Source organism: Trifolium pratense, linkage group LG4 (assembly GCF_020283565.1).
Source record: "Trifolium pratense cultivar HEN17-A07 linkage group LG4, ARS_RC_1.1, whole genome shotgun sequence".
NCBI classification, from domain to species: Eukaryota; Viridiplantae; Streptophyta; class Magnoliopsida; order Fabales; family Fabaceae; genus Trifolium; species Trifolium pratense.
The window spans coordinates 40,602,432-40,617,490 of record NC_060062.1 but is presented as its reverse complement, the minus strand read 5'-3'; the positions used below and the strand labels follow the sequence as shown (position 1 = coordinate 40,617,490).

The 15,059-nt window shown below is 32.9% G+C and overlaps 2 protein-coding genes across 2 annotated transcripts; one reads left to right on the top strand and one right to left on the bottom strand.

The window, feature by feature from the left end:
* Window positions 1-396: 396 nt before the first annotated feature.
* On the bottom strand, window positions 397-3,748 carry LOC123924627 (probable serine/threonine-protein kinase At1g54610). The gene is made up of 7 exons (XM_045977573.1): window positions 3,073-3,748; window positions 2,239-2,523; window positions 1,840-2,157; window positions 1,538-1,765; window positions 1,293-1,393; window positions 958-1,075; window positions 397-862 (listed from the first exon to the last, which is right to left on the bottom strand). Exons 1-7 carry the CDS (start codon window positions 3,406-3,408, stop codon window positions 596-598), a joined length of 1,653 nt encoding a protein of 550 aa, XP_045833529.1. The 5' UTR covers window positions 3,409-3,748; the 3' UTR covers window positions 397-595.
* Window positions 3,749-11,864: 8,116 nt separating this feature from the next.
* On the top strand, window positions 11,865-14,623 carry LOC123923252. The gene is made up of 4 exons (XM_045975937.1): window positions 11,865-12,110; window positions 12,204-12,335; window positions 13,187-13,435; window positions 14,088-14,623. The coding sequence occupies exons 1-4, from the start codon at window positions 12,027-12,029 to the stop codon at window positions 14,364-14,366; spliced, it is 744 nt and encodes a 247-aa protein (XP_045831893.1). The 5' UTR covers window positions 11,865-12,026; the 3' UTR covers window positions 14,367-14,623.
* Window positions 14,624-15,059: the final 436 nt, after the last annotated feature.

The window sequence follows — 15,059 nt, the reverse complement described above, 5'->3', positions numbered from 1 at the left end:
TTTGTTGGTCAATTTGTGACATGGACGGATTTGGATCGCATGCAGTCAATAAGAGAGATCTGACCGTCCGATTAAGATCAGACAGTCTATATTTAAAGTAATTGCTTTAGTTTAGCATGTGTTTGGTTTTGCGTTTGAACTTCCTTCTAAACTCAAGTCCAATTATAGTTCTGTCGTGGTTTCATAGAAGCTACAAAATTAAGCTTCTGCGTGGACATGAAAAAGTAGATGTGATTTTGAATGCTTACAAAATAGTTAGTTTATGGGTGAATGTTAGTATGTTTATTTAGCATCATCATATATAGTATATGTTTATTTAGAATGTTATCCACCTTTATTAAATGTTCTTAAACTGTTCAATAAAAGAAGGAAAATAGATTAAGATATAATACAATATAGAGAATAATAAACCTTTGATCATTGTGAAAGAAATGTGAGCAGGAAATACAATGTTTTCTATCTCTCTTGTGCCAATAATGGCTTTAGTGACTAGAAAGTAAAGGTACAATATCTTCTTGAAGCAGCATTTGCAGCATCAAGAATACCTATTTGTAATTTTGTTGGTGTTGTACTGCATTTGTTTACACTTTAGATTCTACCTGTTTATGTCCTTCTTGAGGCCTGCCTTGTTCTTCTTTCTCCTCGGTGCACTCATCCTCGGTTCCATCAATGGGCCGGACCAGGTTTGAATACTTGCTTTAGTATATGAGAAATCTATGGAACTAAATGGAACATCAGGAGGATCGAAAACTGGATCCATGTGATATGAACTCAAAGGATAGCCTAAAGTTCCATCTTGGTGAGGAGGAGGAAATTTCTCACTCTTGCTCTTCGCATTTGCACGCGTTACCAGTCTCCATTTCTGTGATGAAATTAGTTAACAATTATCACAGAATTGAAAAATAAAAGTATTAGAAGTAATTCTTTTAAATGAATAAAGTGCCTTATTTATCATACATCAATATTTGCTTGCAGCTCAGCATTGACCTCTGGAACTGGAATTCCCCTCCCGCCTCGATCACGTGAACGTGATTTCTTAGTTCCAACAGCATTACCTTTGCCCGCGGCTCTTAATCTAAAGTCATAGAACATTAAAATATTTAAATGTGTGAATTTTCAATATATCAATTTTTAAGGACATTTCAAATTTTTATGCACAAGTGAATTCATAATATGTTTGAAACTTTCATTTAGATGTTCAGAAAACTTCCTTCATGCATGTGTGTGTATTAGAACATAGAAACTCTTGATGAAATTATTGTTACATTTTGAAAGGAATTTAAGTTTTTCACCTTCTAGCTTCTTCATCCCGTAGTTTTGTATCCATCTCCTTACTGGGAGGATATTTTGGAAGGTTAGAGGGTTCACAAGCATAAGGCTGTGTCATAAAGAACTGCAGAAAAGAAAATTTAACAGTAAACTTAGATCCTTGTGTTAAATAACGAAACATTTCAAGCACAATTTATCGTATCTCAAACAACATACGTGATCTATATGATTTCGCAAGATTAAGTTAGCAACTAGATTATTGTCTTACTTCACTGTGCAATGCAGCAGTGGCTGTTTGTCGTTCATCTGGATCGATAGCTAGAAGGGTTTCAATTAGTGGCAATGATGATGGTGGGAAATCTTCAAATTTATTTGATATGCATCGCTTATATGATTGTTGCGGCTTAAAAATTGTAGCATGTGGTAGCTTTGCCTTTTTCCAATATTCTTCAGAAGGAGAACCACATAGCTTAAATATCTTATGTAGCTGTTCAACCTATGAACCATGAAGTATATATATCAGCAATATGAAGAAACTATAAAATGAAATTAGTCTTAGAGAGATCATACCTCTGTTCGACCGGGCATAATAGGCCTTCCAGCCAACAATTCAGCAAGAATACAGCCAGCACTCCACAGGTCCACTCCTACATCATATTCAGTGGCTCCAAGAAGAAGTTCGGGAGATCGATACCATAAAGTAACCACCCTACTAGTCATAGGATGTTTGTGATTAGGATCAAAGAAGGAAGCTAATCCAAAATCAGCAATCCTAAGAATTCCTTCATTGTCAACAAGAAGGTTTGATCCCTTTATATCACGATGCAGCACATTACGGTTATGACAGTGTTCCAGTCCAGAAAATAGCTGATGCATGTAACATTTAACCTAAAGAAGTTCCAAATCAAGCCATATTCTTTTTCGAATCATAAACCTAATTGCAATCACGAAATGTAAAAGTTTTGATACCTGAGACACTGTAAACTTAATTGTGGGGCTTGTAGAAAGTCCAGCCAAATCATGCTCCATGTATTGAAAGACAAGATACAAACTACATGACATCCTAGAAGTCACTAAACCCTCTAGTTTGACAACATTGGGATGATCCAAACGTCGCAGAATCAGAATTTCTCTGGCCATGAATTTCACACTCTCTGGCTCTAAATTGTCAAAACGAACCTTCTTTAATGCAACAATTTTTCCAGTTAAAGTATCCTTAGCTTTATAAACATTGCTATATGTACCTTGTCCAATCTGATTAAAAAATAGTACAGAAGTAAGAGATTGAATCCCAATTTAAGTTTACAACAAAATAACATAAGAATCTAGCCATGTCTTAAATCCATAATTACTACTTTTCAAATTTTGGTTACATTTGAAAAAAGGGAAAACAACATAAATGTTAGAACAAAAAACACTAGTTCAAAAGAAATCATATACGAAAAACGCAAACAAAGAAAAAACAAGAGTTGATCACAGAGTTCAGCCAATTGCGTCTATGTCTCCAGCTGCAATACCTTTTTATTATTTAACCTAGGGTTTACAGTCCTATGAGTTTAACTCAATTGGCAAGGACATTGCATTATATATGCAGGAGGCCGAGGTTCGAACCCCGTTCATTCCACTTATCCACCTTAAGGGTGAAATTTCTAGCAACTAGGCTACTTGACAAAAAAAAAAAATACTATGCTCTCACACATTCGAGCAAGCTGCCTACTTATCAGTAAACTATGAGCCACACCCAACAAAAAACCATCAAAATTCAAATGAAAATAACAAAAGCAAAGCCAGGAATTGACATACCTTATCAAGCTTATGAAAACTGTCCGCCCTTCGAGGCGTCAATCCATGTATAGCTTCTCCAGCAACCTTGGAAAGCCAAGAGGGCCACCCTGCAGCAACTTGCTCACCATGGATATGATTAGGTGGATTGCTCAGCCTTGGATTAGGCTTCAAAGATTGCCTCCTCCTCTCCCTCCTTGCTCTTTGTCTCCTCCTCTTCTCATCATCTCCAGCTCCACCCTCTTTCTCATTCACACCATTTTGAACCTCACACTCAAGTTCAACCTCCTCCACCTTAGCAACTTTCACCACCTCTTTTTTCCTCTCTGAACCCTCTTTCCCAAACACACACCCCATGTCTCACAACACTCATTTACTCAACTTTTTTCCTCCTCTTCACATTCTCTCACTTTTCTACAACCACATTTTTCTTCATTTTCCCACAGATTTTTTAAAGCTGAAAGTAGTAATAATCAAAGGAATGTGCAAATGGTAATTCAAAATATGATAACTTTACCAAACAAAAGTGAGAAAGCAATGATTTTGCTGACACCCCACAAGCTGTAATGTGCAGTAAAAGAAAATGAGTTAATATATCAAACACATATAGAGAAATAGAAAAAGCAGAAAAAAAAGAAGCAGTGAAACAAGAGAGCATTTTTTATTCTTGTGAAGTTCCTTTCCGTCTTGTGTTGTGGTGTCAGCTTTACCTTTTAAAACTTTGTGTAACTAAATTCATATGTTAAAAAAAAAAACTATGAAGTACAATTTTAATCGACAACAACTTATAAATTAACATAAAAATTTATTTATTTACATAAATTAATATTGATAAGTTGAAAAATAAGTCAATTGAAACAGGTCATCATCTAATATTTGTTGCATTTCGATTTTCAACAATATGTACTTATTAGCATAATTTTCCATATATATATATATATATATATATATATATATATATATATATATATATATATGTCTAACTACCACTCCAAACAACTTCAATACCCCTTATATCGACTCTAATATCATGTTAAATGGACTTAGATCCCATCAACAAATTCATCTATCCTAAATTCTTTTTCGTCTTTCTAATATGTTAGAGACTAGTTGCAATGTATTAATAATAAAAATGAGAATACACTGATACACATAAAATTGCATGCACCATATAATCATACGTGTCACTAACTTATTACCTATTATTTATTGATTGGCCAAGAATTGTGACTACATCATTTAACTTTTTTTTTATTTGGTTTCAAAGTCATTTGACAAACTTCACCATAGAATTTTTTACTATTAACAAAGTTAAAACAAAAATACAAGGACAGAAAGATATGAACAAACGTGAAGGAATGAATATGTTGTGTTGTGATGATACGCTTAAAGAAGGCATGATTTTGCATGTATGATTGATTGGTTTACATTATATGGTAACACACTATCTATCTATCTTTTTCAATGAGGATAGAAAACTTTGATGCATAAGGACAGCGACAAAAAAACAAGGTTGGTAAGACAATTGAGCTTAAATCGACCATATGCCATTGTCCACGCCAATTATGTTGTATCATAAGATGAGATAGATGGTAGAGCTGGGTACGCGGGTTAGCCCGCCCCGTTTAATCCGCCCCACATAAACCCACATATTAAACGGGACGAACAAGCCCGTCGGTAAATATAAACGAGTTATAATATTAAGTCCGAGTCCAGTCCGCATAAGCCCGCGGGTTAAACGGTTAACCCGCAGACTATTACCAAAAAAAATAAAAAAATCACTTTTTTCAAAAAATAAACTAAATTAGTAAAATATTGATATAATAAAAGCTTAAAAAAATATATTATTAATAATGGGGTTTTCTAACTTAGACCCTAGTTAGGTCTAAGTTAGCAAGGTGCACCTTTTCAATTGGACCAAAATACCCATTTTTTTTAATTAATTAACCAAAATACCCATTAATAGACGCGGATCCAGTGTCGCGCACGTACCGAAGGACCATGGTTACAGACCGTTGATTTCCATCAGACAGCCAAGATCTGATCTCATCAAGACTGTCTGATCAATCAGACAGCCCAGATCATCCTGATCCATCAGATTCCAGCGCGTGCGCCACACTGGATTACACCCTGGAGAGAGAAAAATTTGCTTTTTAAAAGTAGGACACGTGTCACACAATGGTTGGCTGGACGTGATTTTTGTTCATTTAATACTTTGAACTCAATTATTTCGTTGTAAATTAATTTTTTATTTTTTTATTTTTATACCAAAATTCATAATTTTTTTTTCTACAAATAGAGACTTGGTTCGTTTGATTTGGACACCGAAAAAAAAATACAATTTTTCACTACCTTAATCTCATTTTTTGTCTACTAAATACGTTACTTGTGTGTTGTAATTTAACACGCACCACTCAACCAACTCACTGAAACCATTATACCAGGAAAATAGTAGATAATATTCTGGAACTTTTGGTATATTTTATGAAATTTTTGGAGACCTGAAACTATTTTTAGTTAATTAAATGAGATAAAACGGTAATTAAAAACTAATGTTTGCTTCTGAAACCATTTTACTGGTAGAATGGTTGCACATAGTTGTATTCTGAAACCATTTTACTGGTAGAATGGTTTCAATGAGTAATTTATTAATTGTGTTTGCTTCTGAAACCATTTATCTGGTACAATGGTTTCAGAGAGTTGTAATCTGAAACCATTTTGCTGGTAGAATGGTTTCAGTAAGTTGATTATTAGTTATTTGCTTCTGAAACCATTTAGCTTGTAGAATGGTTGCACATAGTTGTACTCTGAAACTATTTTACTGGTAGAATGGTTTCAGTGAGTAATTTATTAATTGTGTTTGCTTCTGAAACCATTTTGCTGGTAGAATGGTTTCAGTAAGTTGATTCTTAGTTATTTGCTTCTGAAACCATTTAGCTGGTAGAATGGTTTCAGAGATTTGTACTCTGAAACCATTTTCCTGGTAGAATGGTTTCAGTGAGTTGATGTAAGGTAGTGAAAAATGAGATTAAGGTAGTGAAAAATTGGGTTTTTTTTTCTGTGTCCAAATCAAACGAACCAAGTCTCTATTTGTAGAGAGAAAAAAAAATTATGAATTTTGGTATAAAAATAAAAAATAAAAAATTAATTTACAACGAAATAATTGAGTTCAAATATTAAATGGAAAAAAATCACGCCCAGCCAATCAGACAGCGACACGTGTCCTGCTTTTAAAAAGTAGATTCTTCTCTCCAGGGTGTAATCCAGTGTGGTGCACGCGCTGGAATCTGATGGATTCGGATGATCTGGGCTGTCTGATTGATCAGACAGTCTTGATGAGATCAGAGCTTGGCTGTCTGATGGAAATCAACGGCCTGTAACCATGGTCCTGCGGTACGCGCGCGACACTGGATCCGCGTCCATTGATGGTAATTTGGTTAATTAATTAAAAAGAATGGGTATTTTGGTCCAACTGAAAAGGTGCACTTTGCTAGCAGCCCCCATTAATAATTTTATGTTATAACATATAAATTGTAACTAACAAATAAAAATAAATAAAGTTTGTGATATCATTGAATTTATCTATCTTCTCTTTGGAAGTAATGCAACTAAAATCAAACTCAACTAATTCTTATCGTCAGTTTTGTACTGTCCATTTTAGTGAGAAAAACTTTTTACATGTACCCAAAAAAGCATATAAAGATTAACATATTCAACTTAACTAAATCACATCAAGATAACCAAATTATTCAAAACATAATAGCGGAAAATACCCCAAGAAAAATAACTACCCATTTGGACATGTATCTTTTAAATACTAGCAAATGTATATACAGCTAAGACAAAGTAAAAGATAGTGAAAAAGAACAAAATATTATAAGTAGAAGAACATGCTTGAATCCTGATGTTTTGTGTTGTTGTCTACTTGATTAAAATTGGAGTGTGTTGTTGCTTTTTATAATTAGGGTTTAGACTGAGTTGTTTTTTTTTTTTTTTTTGTGTGGTTAAAAAAGTTGAATTTGGACATGGACCAAGTTATTTATATTTGATAAAATTTGTAATTAATTATATAAAAAAAAGAAGGCGGGCCACGGGCTAACCCGCGAACCCGCGGATTTAACCCGCGGTTTTAACGGTCCAACCCACACGGGCAAAAATGTAAACGGGCCAAAAAAAATTGGTCTTAAGTCCGTGCGGGCTGCGGGTTAAACGGGTCGGCCCGCGGACCTTGGTCCGTATACCCGGCTCTAATAGATGGTGAGCCATGACGCAGGGCCTCAAATATTTAGGGCTTTTAATTTTTTATATTGGTCTATTTTTATATATGTAAAAAAAATAATGACTTTATTATTACTAAAAATATTTCATACTAAAAAAATTAATTAATTAATAGATGCATTCTAAAATTTATAAGTAATTTGGAGTTGATCATAAAAAAAAAAACAACATTACTACAAAGTTGATAATGATATTCCTAGTTTTTTTGAAGCAATAATGATATTAGTTTGAAAATGTATTTTAATGTTATTGATTAAAATATATTTATTTTGGATGTTATTTACTACTCCCTCCGCTAAATATGATAGAACTTGACACTTTTAAAAAAACGGAGGGAGTATGATGATTTTTTTTTTTGTTATTTACAATTTAAATTTTAAATACAGAATGACTCTTTTTTTAATTTTTTTTATTAAGAATTCATTCTTAATATTCAGACAGACCTCCCCATACTCGGAACTGGATAGCATCATACAATAATATTTACCAAAAGTAATTAAGTAAATGATTACCAATATTTTATGATGAGGTGAAACTATCTATGTATGTAATGTAAAATATGTTTAAAGTCTATCTAACTCTTCTTCTTTAGTTGTTTTTGTAATCAAAGTGATTTGGCTCAAAAATCTAATGAACTTTAATTCAATTCGAATAGGTGGAAAGTACTACTTAAATACAATAATTGTTTAAATTGATAAAATTCTTATTTCCTAATGAAATTTCAAATTATTAAAGGTGTGTTTGATCTGCTAAAAAAATAAGGGATTGTACATAACAACTTCTGTTGTATTGTGTTCGATTTTAAAACTGTTTCGAGTACTGGACAAACACTACAACAAAATTGGGGATTTGCGACAGAACAGTAGCGACAGTTTCATCAAACCGTCGCCACTACTATAATCTGAAGCATTTATGGCCGTTCTGGTCAAACCGTCATGACTTCTCAAATAACCCTGCATCTTATTTCACTCACATTCCCTCTTTTTTTTTCCTTCTCAAATCCCTAATTCTCATAGATTCACTCTCATTCTCATTCATCTTTGTCAAACTCAGATTCAACCGTTCCTTCTTCAAGCTCGTTGAGACTCGAGCTCGTTGGAAATAAGAAAAATAAAAATAAAACAACATGCAACAACAACATTTTGTCCATCCATTTTCGCTCACTCACTCACCCATTTTGTGTATCAACAAGGCTTCTTAATTCGACTTTACAATTGAAGAAAAATGCTAAAGGCGGTGTTCTCATCGTCAACAAGACTATCAAACCAAAATTATCCAAACTTATTAAGGTTTATTACTTTGAATTTTGGTTTTTAAACTACATTATTTTGACATAGAATTTGACTTGATTTTGTTTGATATAAAAATGCATTAGGATTTAATAATGCTAGAACTATTTCTGCTGGTGAATGTAAAAATTGGGTTACTTTCAACTTTGTTAACAAAAGGTGATTGATAAATTTTCTTTGCTTTGAGTTTTAATTTTGGTTTTTAAACTACATTGTTTTGACATAGAATTTGACTTGATTTTGTTTGATATAGAAATGCATTAGGATTTGGATTTAATGCAAGGACTATATCTGCTGCTGCTGGTGAATGTAAGAAATGAGTTCCTTTCAACCCCGTTAACAAAAGGTGATTGATAAATCCTTTTTAGAGTCGATAATTTGCTGTTTAAAGTCGATATAGTCTTTTTTAGAGCCTCATAATTTGCTGTGTTGGCGTCCATGGGATTTGTTAGCAACCCTGCTAGACTAGTTATTAACCGATAAACATTGTTGAAAAATACATAGTAGGAACATTTTTATTTTTGATACCATGTTTCTAACAAAATTAACTTGTAAGATAAACTTGGTAAGAATTTTTTTTTTGGTACCATGTTTCTAACATAGTGCTAAGAATCATGATATTAAAAAAGTGAGAGAAAAGCTTCAAATAGAAAAATATTATACTATCTATGTTTTTTTTTAAAAAAAAAAAATCATGATATTGATAGGAAGATAATCCTATCAAGTCTAATATCTAGGAAAGTTAAGCTAAATTATATATGAAGAACCCTAAAACTATCTAATCTAAGAAAACATAAAGGAAAGATAAACAAATTAAGACATTTCATTTAATTTCATTGATTCCTTAAATGTAACAAATGGATACAAATATATAGTGCTAATAGTGGATAGTAACTTAAATGGGCCAAAGTCTTCAGTGGCGGATTCAAAAAAATTCTCTAATGGAAATAAGAAAATAATATATATTTTGATTAAAGAAATATAATACAAACTTTTATTAAATACACAACTATAGTGATAAAAACAAAACTCAAATACATAAAAGTTTATATAAAAATAAAACACCATGCAACAACAACATTTTGTCCATCCATTTTCGCTCACTCTCACTCAACTACCATTGTAATAATAATACACATACAAATACACCAATAAGAGTAATTTCGTTATCTTTCCATACATGTAAATAGTATTAAAAAATGAGCTATAGAGTGAGAGGCATGACGAAAATAACAATAGTAGTTTCATACGATAATTAATTTGAATAGACTTTTACTAAAACAATAATTAATCTCTCTTTGTAATTCCAAATTTAGTGGAATTTGATTGTCTGGAAAACTAACTCGATTGCGGTCGTTTCAGTATCAGTTTGGTGAATTATTGATCCAAATTGAGTTCTGTGCGAAGCTTTGAACTTGAGGCTCATAAGCAGATTTTGTGCAAAATTTTGGTGGGGGCAAAATCCAACAAATTGTAAAATAGAGGGGGTAAAATTCCGCATTTTAAAATAGAGGGTAAAACTACATTTAAACCTTTTATTTTTTTTAAAATGAAGTTGAAGATCAAACTCCGAACCTCTAACAAACTACAAAAATCATTCACCATTAATGACTTAATATTGACATGTTATTATAGCACTTAGTATTTTTTTTTTATATAAAAATATAGCACATAACCTACTATTATTTATTTATTTATTGACTTGGAAATGTATATAAAACTTAAATTTAAATAGACAACACAACCACCGATGAAAAATATCAACACAACACTCCACTGATCCATCACAACCCATAATAATGAAAATACAGATATTGCCCTCACGATTCTTCTTTCTCACGCCTAAAAATTAAAATAATAACTGTTATACGTAATTGTATATTGTATTTTATTTATGAAAAATGCTAATTAATAATGTTAGGATATTAGTTAAGAAATTTAATATGATATTATAGTTTTGTGATTTGCGTAGTTGATCTTTTCAAAACATATAAAATATGCTCTGCAAATTTATTTATTTTCAGTTTCATTTTTTTTTGTTAAACTAGTGGTAAAAAATATTAGTTACCATGACACTAAATAAATTATCAGTTCATATTATTCTGACATTATGTAATTTTTTTTTATTAAGTAGCTTAGTAGTTAGAATTTCAGAAAACTCTGATCTTATATATTGCATACAATATCGCCTTTCAACTGATCTAATATTTACGAATACATGACATACGACTCTTTTTAAATAACTACGTTTGGATTCAAGCCTAATTTTTTTTTTTTCGGCTTTTCACCACCAGTTGAATCTGGTTCGGGGGTCAGTTCTGGCATCAAGTGGTTCCAGCCCCCTCCCGATCGCAGTTGTGGGGAATCGAACCGCGGTCCTCCCTACCTAGGGTTGGGAATAGGCCAGGCGGCCTACAGGGGCCTTCGGCCTGGCCTGTATAAGTCTGGCCTGGCCTGGCCTGGTTATTAAAAATGTCAGGCTTAGGCTTTGAAAACGGCCTGTTTACATAAATAGGCCAGGCTTAAGCTTCTAAAAAGGCCTACGAAGCCTGATAGGCCGGCCTGTTTATAATAATTATTATTTATATAATATTATTATTTATATCTTATAAAAAAATATTATTTATATAGATATTATTAGCTTTTAATTATTGCGACTTTTCGTAATCGTATTTGTTATTTTATTAGTTTTTAATTATTGTGTTAATCATATTATTAGCCTTTTCTTAATGTTGTAGAAATTATAAAAATTTAAATATGAACTTTTTAAGGCCTGTTTAGCCTATTTAAAAAAACTATATAGAGAAGCTTTAATGTAACACAGGCTTTTAAACAGGCTACAAGGCCAGGCCAGACTTTTAAAAGGCTCAGGCCAGGCCAAAAAAAATAACATTTGATAGGCCACAGGCCAGACTCAGGCCTGAAAAAAAATCGTAGGCCAGGCTCAGGCCTGTCAAGGCCTGGCCTGGCCTGGCCTGTTCCCAACCCTATCCCTACCAAGTTCAGCACCAATCACCACTGAACCAACTAACGATTGGTGATTCAAGCCTAATTTAGGTATGCAATAATTTTAAGAGTTTAATTATATAAATTCTAAAATATTTTTATTACTTTTACATTTTAATAAGTGTCCAGACACTTGTTAGCATTTTCCTAATTTAAATATCATTATTTATATCTTTTAATCTGGTTCGGGCATCATTCCAGCTACTATTTGTGGAGTTGTGGAGTTATTTCAATTAGACTATTTTTTCTTTTTTAATACTAAAGCTTAGGAGTTACGTTATGTATAAGATGTATAGAGATTATGAACAAATTTAAATCCCAAATTAAAAAGAGATAAAAATTTCATTTGCAAATTTCAACTCCATCATCATCATCATCATCATCATCATCATCATCATCATCATGTGCAAAGATCAGGTGGATTCAATTTCATTCTTCAGCTCCCTTCCTGAAGACATCACCTTCAAAATTGCTTCACTTCTTCAGGTTCCAATTTTGCATCAATTTTCAATTTATTTACATATATCATGCTAAAGCTTCGATTTTTATTGACCCTTTTACTTCTTTTACGTTTTCCAGGATCGTGATTTGTGTGCTTTGGGTTCTTGTTCCAAATTCTGGAGACAACTCTGTTTCTCAGATTCTATTTGGCACTCTCTTGTTACTAATAGATGGCCCTTACTTCATTCATCTCTCTCTCCCTATGTCAAGGTAGGTAGAGATTATCCACCAATTTTTCCTGTTTTTGAGATTCACCCAATTTCTTATTTGATTGAAGTTTGTCACTTTATTTGAATTTGGATTCTGGGCTATCATCCAAACCCTAAATTTATTGATTTTTCCCCTTTTTAGGCTCAGAAGGAAAGTACCTGGTCTCTTGATGTTAAATTTTGGCTGTTTTAGTGATTTGGATATATAATTTTGTAATCCCTGAAGTTTTATATTAAAGGACCTGTTTGTTTGGATTGGCAACTTAATTAAGTGCTTATGTATAAGCTCTTTGTATAACAAAAGATAAAATAAAGTCAACTTTTTTATATAAGCTATAAGTATAAGTTGTTTTCACAAGATATCATAAAGAGTTTATGGAAATAAGATGAAAACAACTTATAGACATGTTAAAAGTTGTTTGCGTAAGTTCATCCAAATAGTTTCGTAAATGCTTATGCCAATAGATAAGCTCAACTTAGTCATTCCAAATAGACCCCGACTCCGAGTATCACGTTTGGAATTGATCAAAAATAGTACATCTTCTTTGGAATAAGATGTATCTGTCCCATTTTTTTCTTTCATTTCTACTTTAACCCTTATTTAGTGTACCTCAACCTATCTACTTTATCAATAATGGTATTTTAGTCAATGAATCTCGTATTATCATTGAAATTAGTACACTGAATGCTTTTTTTAAGAAGTGTGCATAATCAATTTGAAACGACATTTAATATACGAGGAGTCTCTATAATCTCATTCATTATTGTTATTGGCATATTGATATTGGGCTGGTTTGGTTTGATCAGTGTTATTACTATTACGTGGTAATTATTTGAAATTTTGGATTGTAGACATGGAGAAGATTGTACTTCGAGAGGCACATCGAGTTGGGAATCAGAGCAGGGTCTGTTGAGAGGTTTATGAAAGCCTGTTCCCGTAATGAATCACTTGAGGTTGGGGACTATCTGCAAGCCTTTGAAACTATTAATGGTGCAAGGTTTGGTTATGAAGACATCCAGAGGTTCCTGTTTAAACCTCAAATGAATGTGCTGCTTAATTTGGTTGGCGTGCATTATTGCATAGCAATCCTTGGAATTCGGGTATTCCATCCTTTTCCACCCTTCTTTCTTTTCTTTTATTTGCAGTTTAACTAATGGTACTCCTGTTTGACATCCCTCAATATTTTGGTTCCTTTCAAAATGTAATTAATTCATCATAGTTTAACTTGGTGTTGCTTGATGATAATTGGGATAATCGCAGTCCATTACATGTGTTCTATCATAGGGTCTTGCTAGCTAGTGCCCTTACGGCATTAGTTAAGTAATCAATACATATATAGAGTTTTTATTGAAAATCACAGTATTCAATACATTAGCAACTTCAAAAACTACAATTTTTAATAAAATCCCGCTAATTTGATCCCTTGACAAGTTAGGGCAGTGGTTTGCATTTGCCTCTATCAAATTCTATCTTTTGCATATTGGCCCGGTTTAGAATAGCTTCTGGTTTATGAGAGCTTCTCAATTAAAATAACTGTATGATATTCAATACTTAATCCTTGATGATGTATATGTATACAGTTATAATCCCAAGGATAATTTTCTGGTCAACGATTATAATCCTACAATTTATTCTCTAAAGCACATCACTCACTTTAGAGAAGACAAATTGTCACATTACCTTTTGTGCTAGCCTTTTGAAGGACTTGATCAGAGTGATGTGTATTTCATATGCAAGTCTCTCTGTTGGCAGGGTGATGATCTTGTAGATGTCCTTCGGACTTGTCAGATCTCAAATCGGCATGTATGCGTCAAGTGGTGGAAACTTGGTAGGTGGGTCTATGGCTACCGCGGAAGGGATGAGTTACTTTTTCGTTGGGTTTCTTTGGGAGATTTGGCAACAGAAGAGGATGGGTCTGTTTTGGGAGTGCTTCGCCGAGGTACTATTCACGAGGTTTTACGTGTTCAGATCTCTGCTGTTGGTCATAAGTCAATACCTTGGTCCTACCAGGTTACCCAAAGATTGGAATAGCCATAAGGACATAACTATAAGTGTTGATATCTATCAGCATAAACTATAAGTGTTAATATCCATCATCATCAACAATAAGTGTTAATATTTATCAGCATTGGTACAGTATGTGTATAGTTATAATATGTGTGAATAATATCTCTTTGTATGTGTATAGTTATAGTTTATAAAATTCTGCAATAATGATACATATGTTGTATGTCATGAAAGACAGGGCAGTAATAAATTATAATGCTTATTATCTTCTTAGCATGGCATGTTTGAAGTCCATATCTCATTATCTATAACTGAAGAGTTACACAAACTTTCATCCATGGTTATTCGCTGGTAAAAAGTGTCCTAACTCGTATCCAATTGTTTCACACGTTTTGGCAAATGCATTGCTTGTGTAGGGAAGATACTCATTTTGTGGTTAAATTTTTCCAGGGAATTATGGCATTTTCATCCAATTTAAACAACTTTGCATCAATAACATGGCAACTTTAATGGCCATGCCATGAAACACTGTTATAGCTGCTGTTTTTTGAAGAAGCTAAATTTGCCCACCCAAATTGGCACCAGAGAGAATCGAACCTCAGACCTCAATAACTAACTGTTGTTACAAACTAGAAACTAGCATTAGGGAGGGTTAGAAATTATAATACTCTCGCAGAGGAGTAAATTGATCACATGTTGCTTGGGTATCATCTCTCA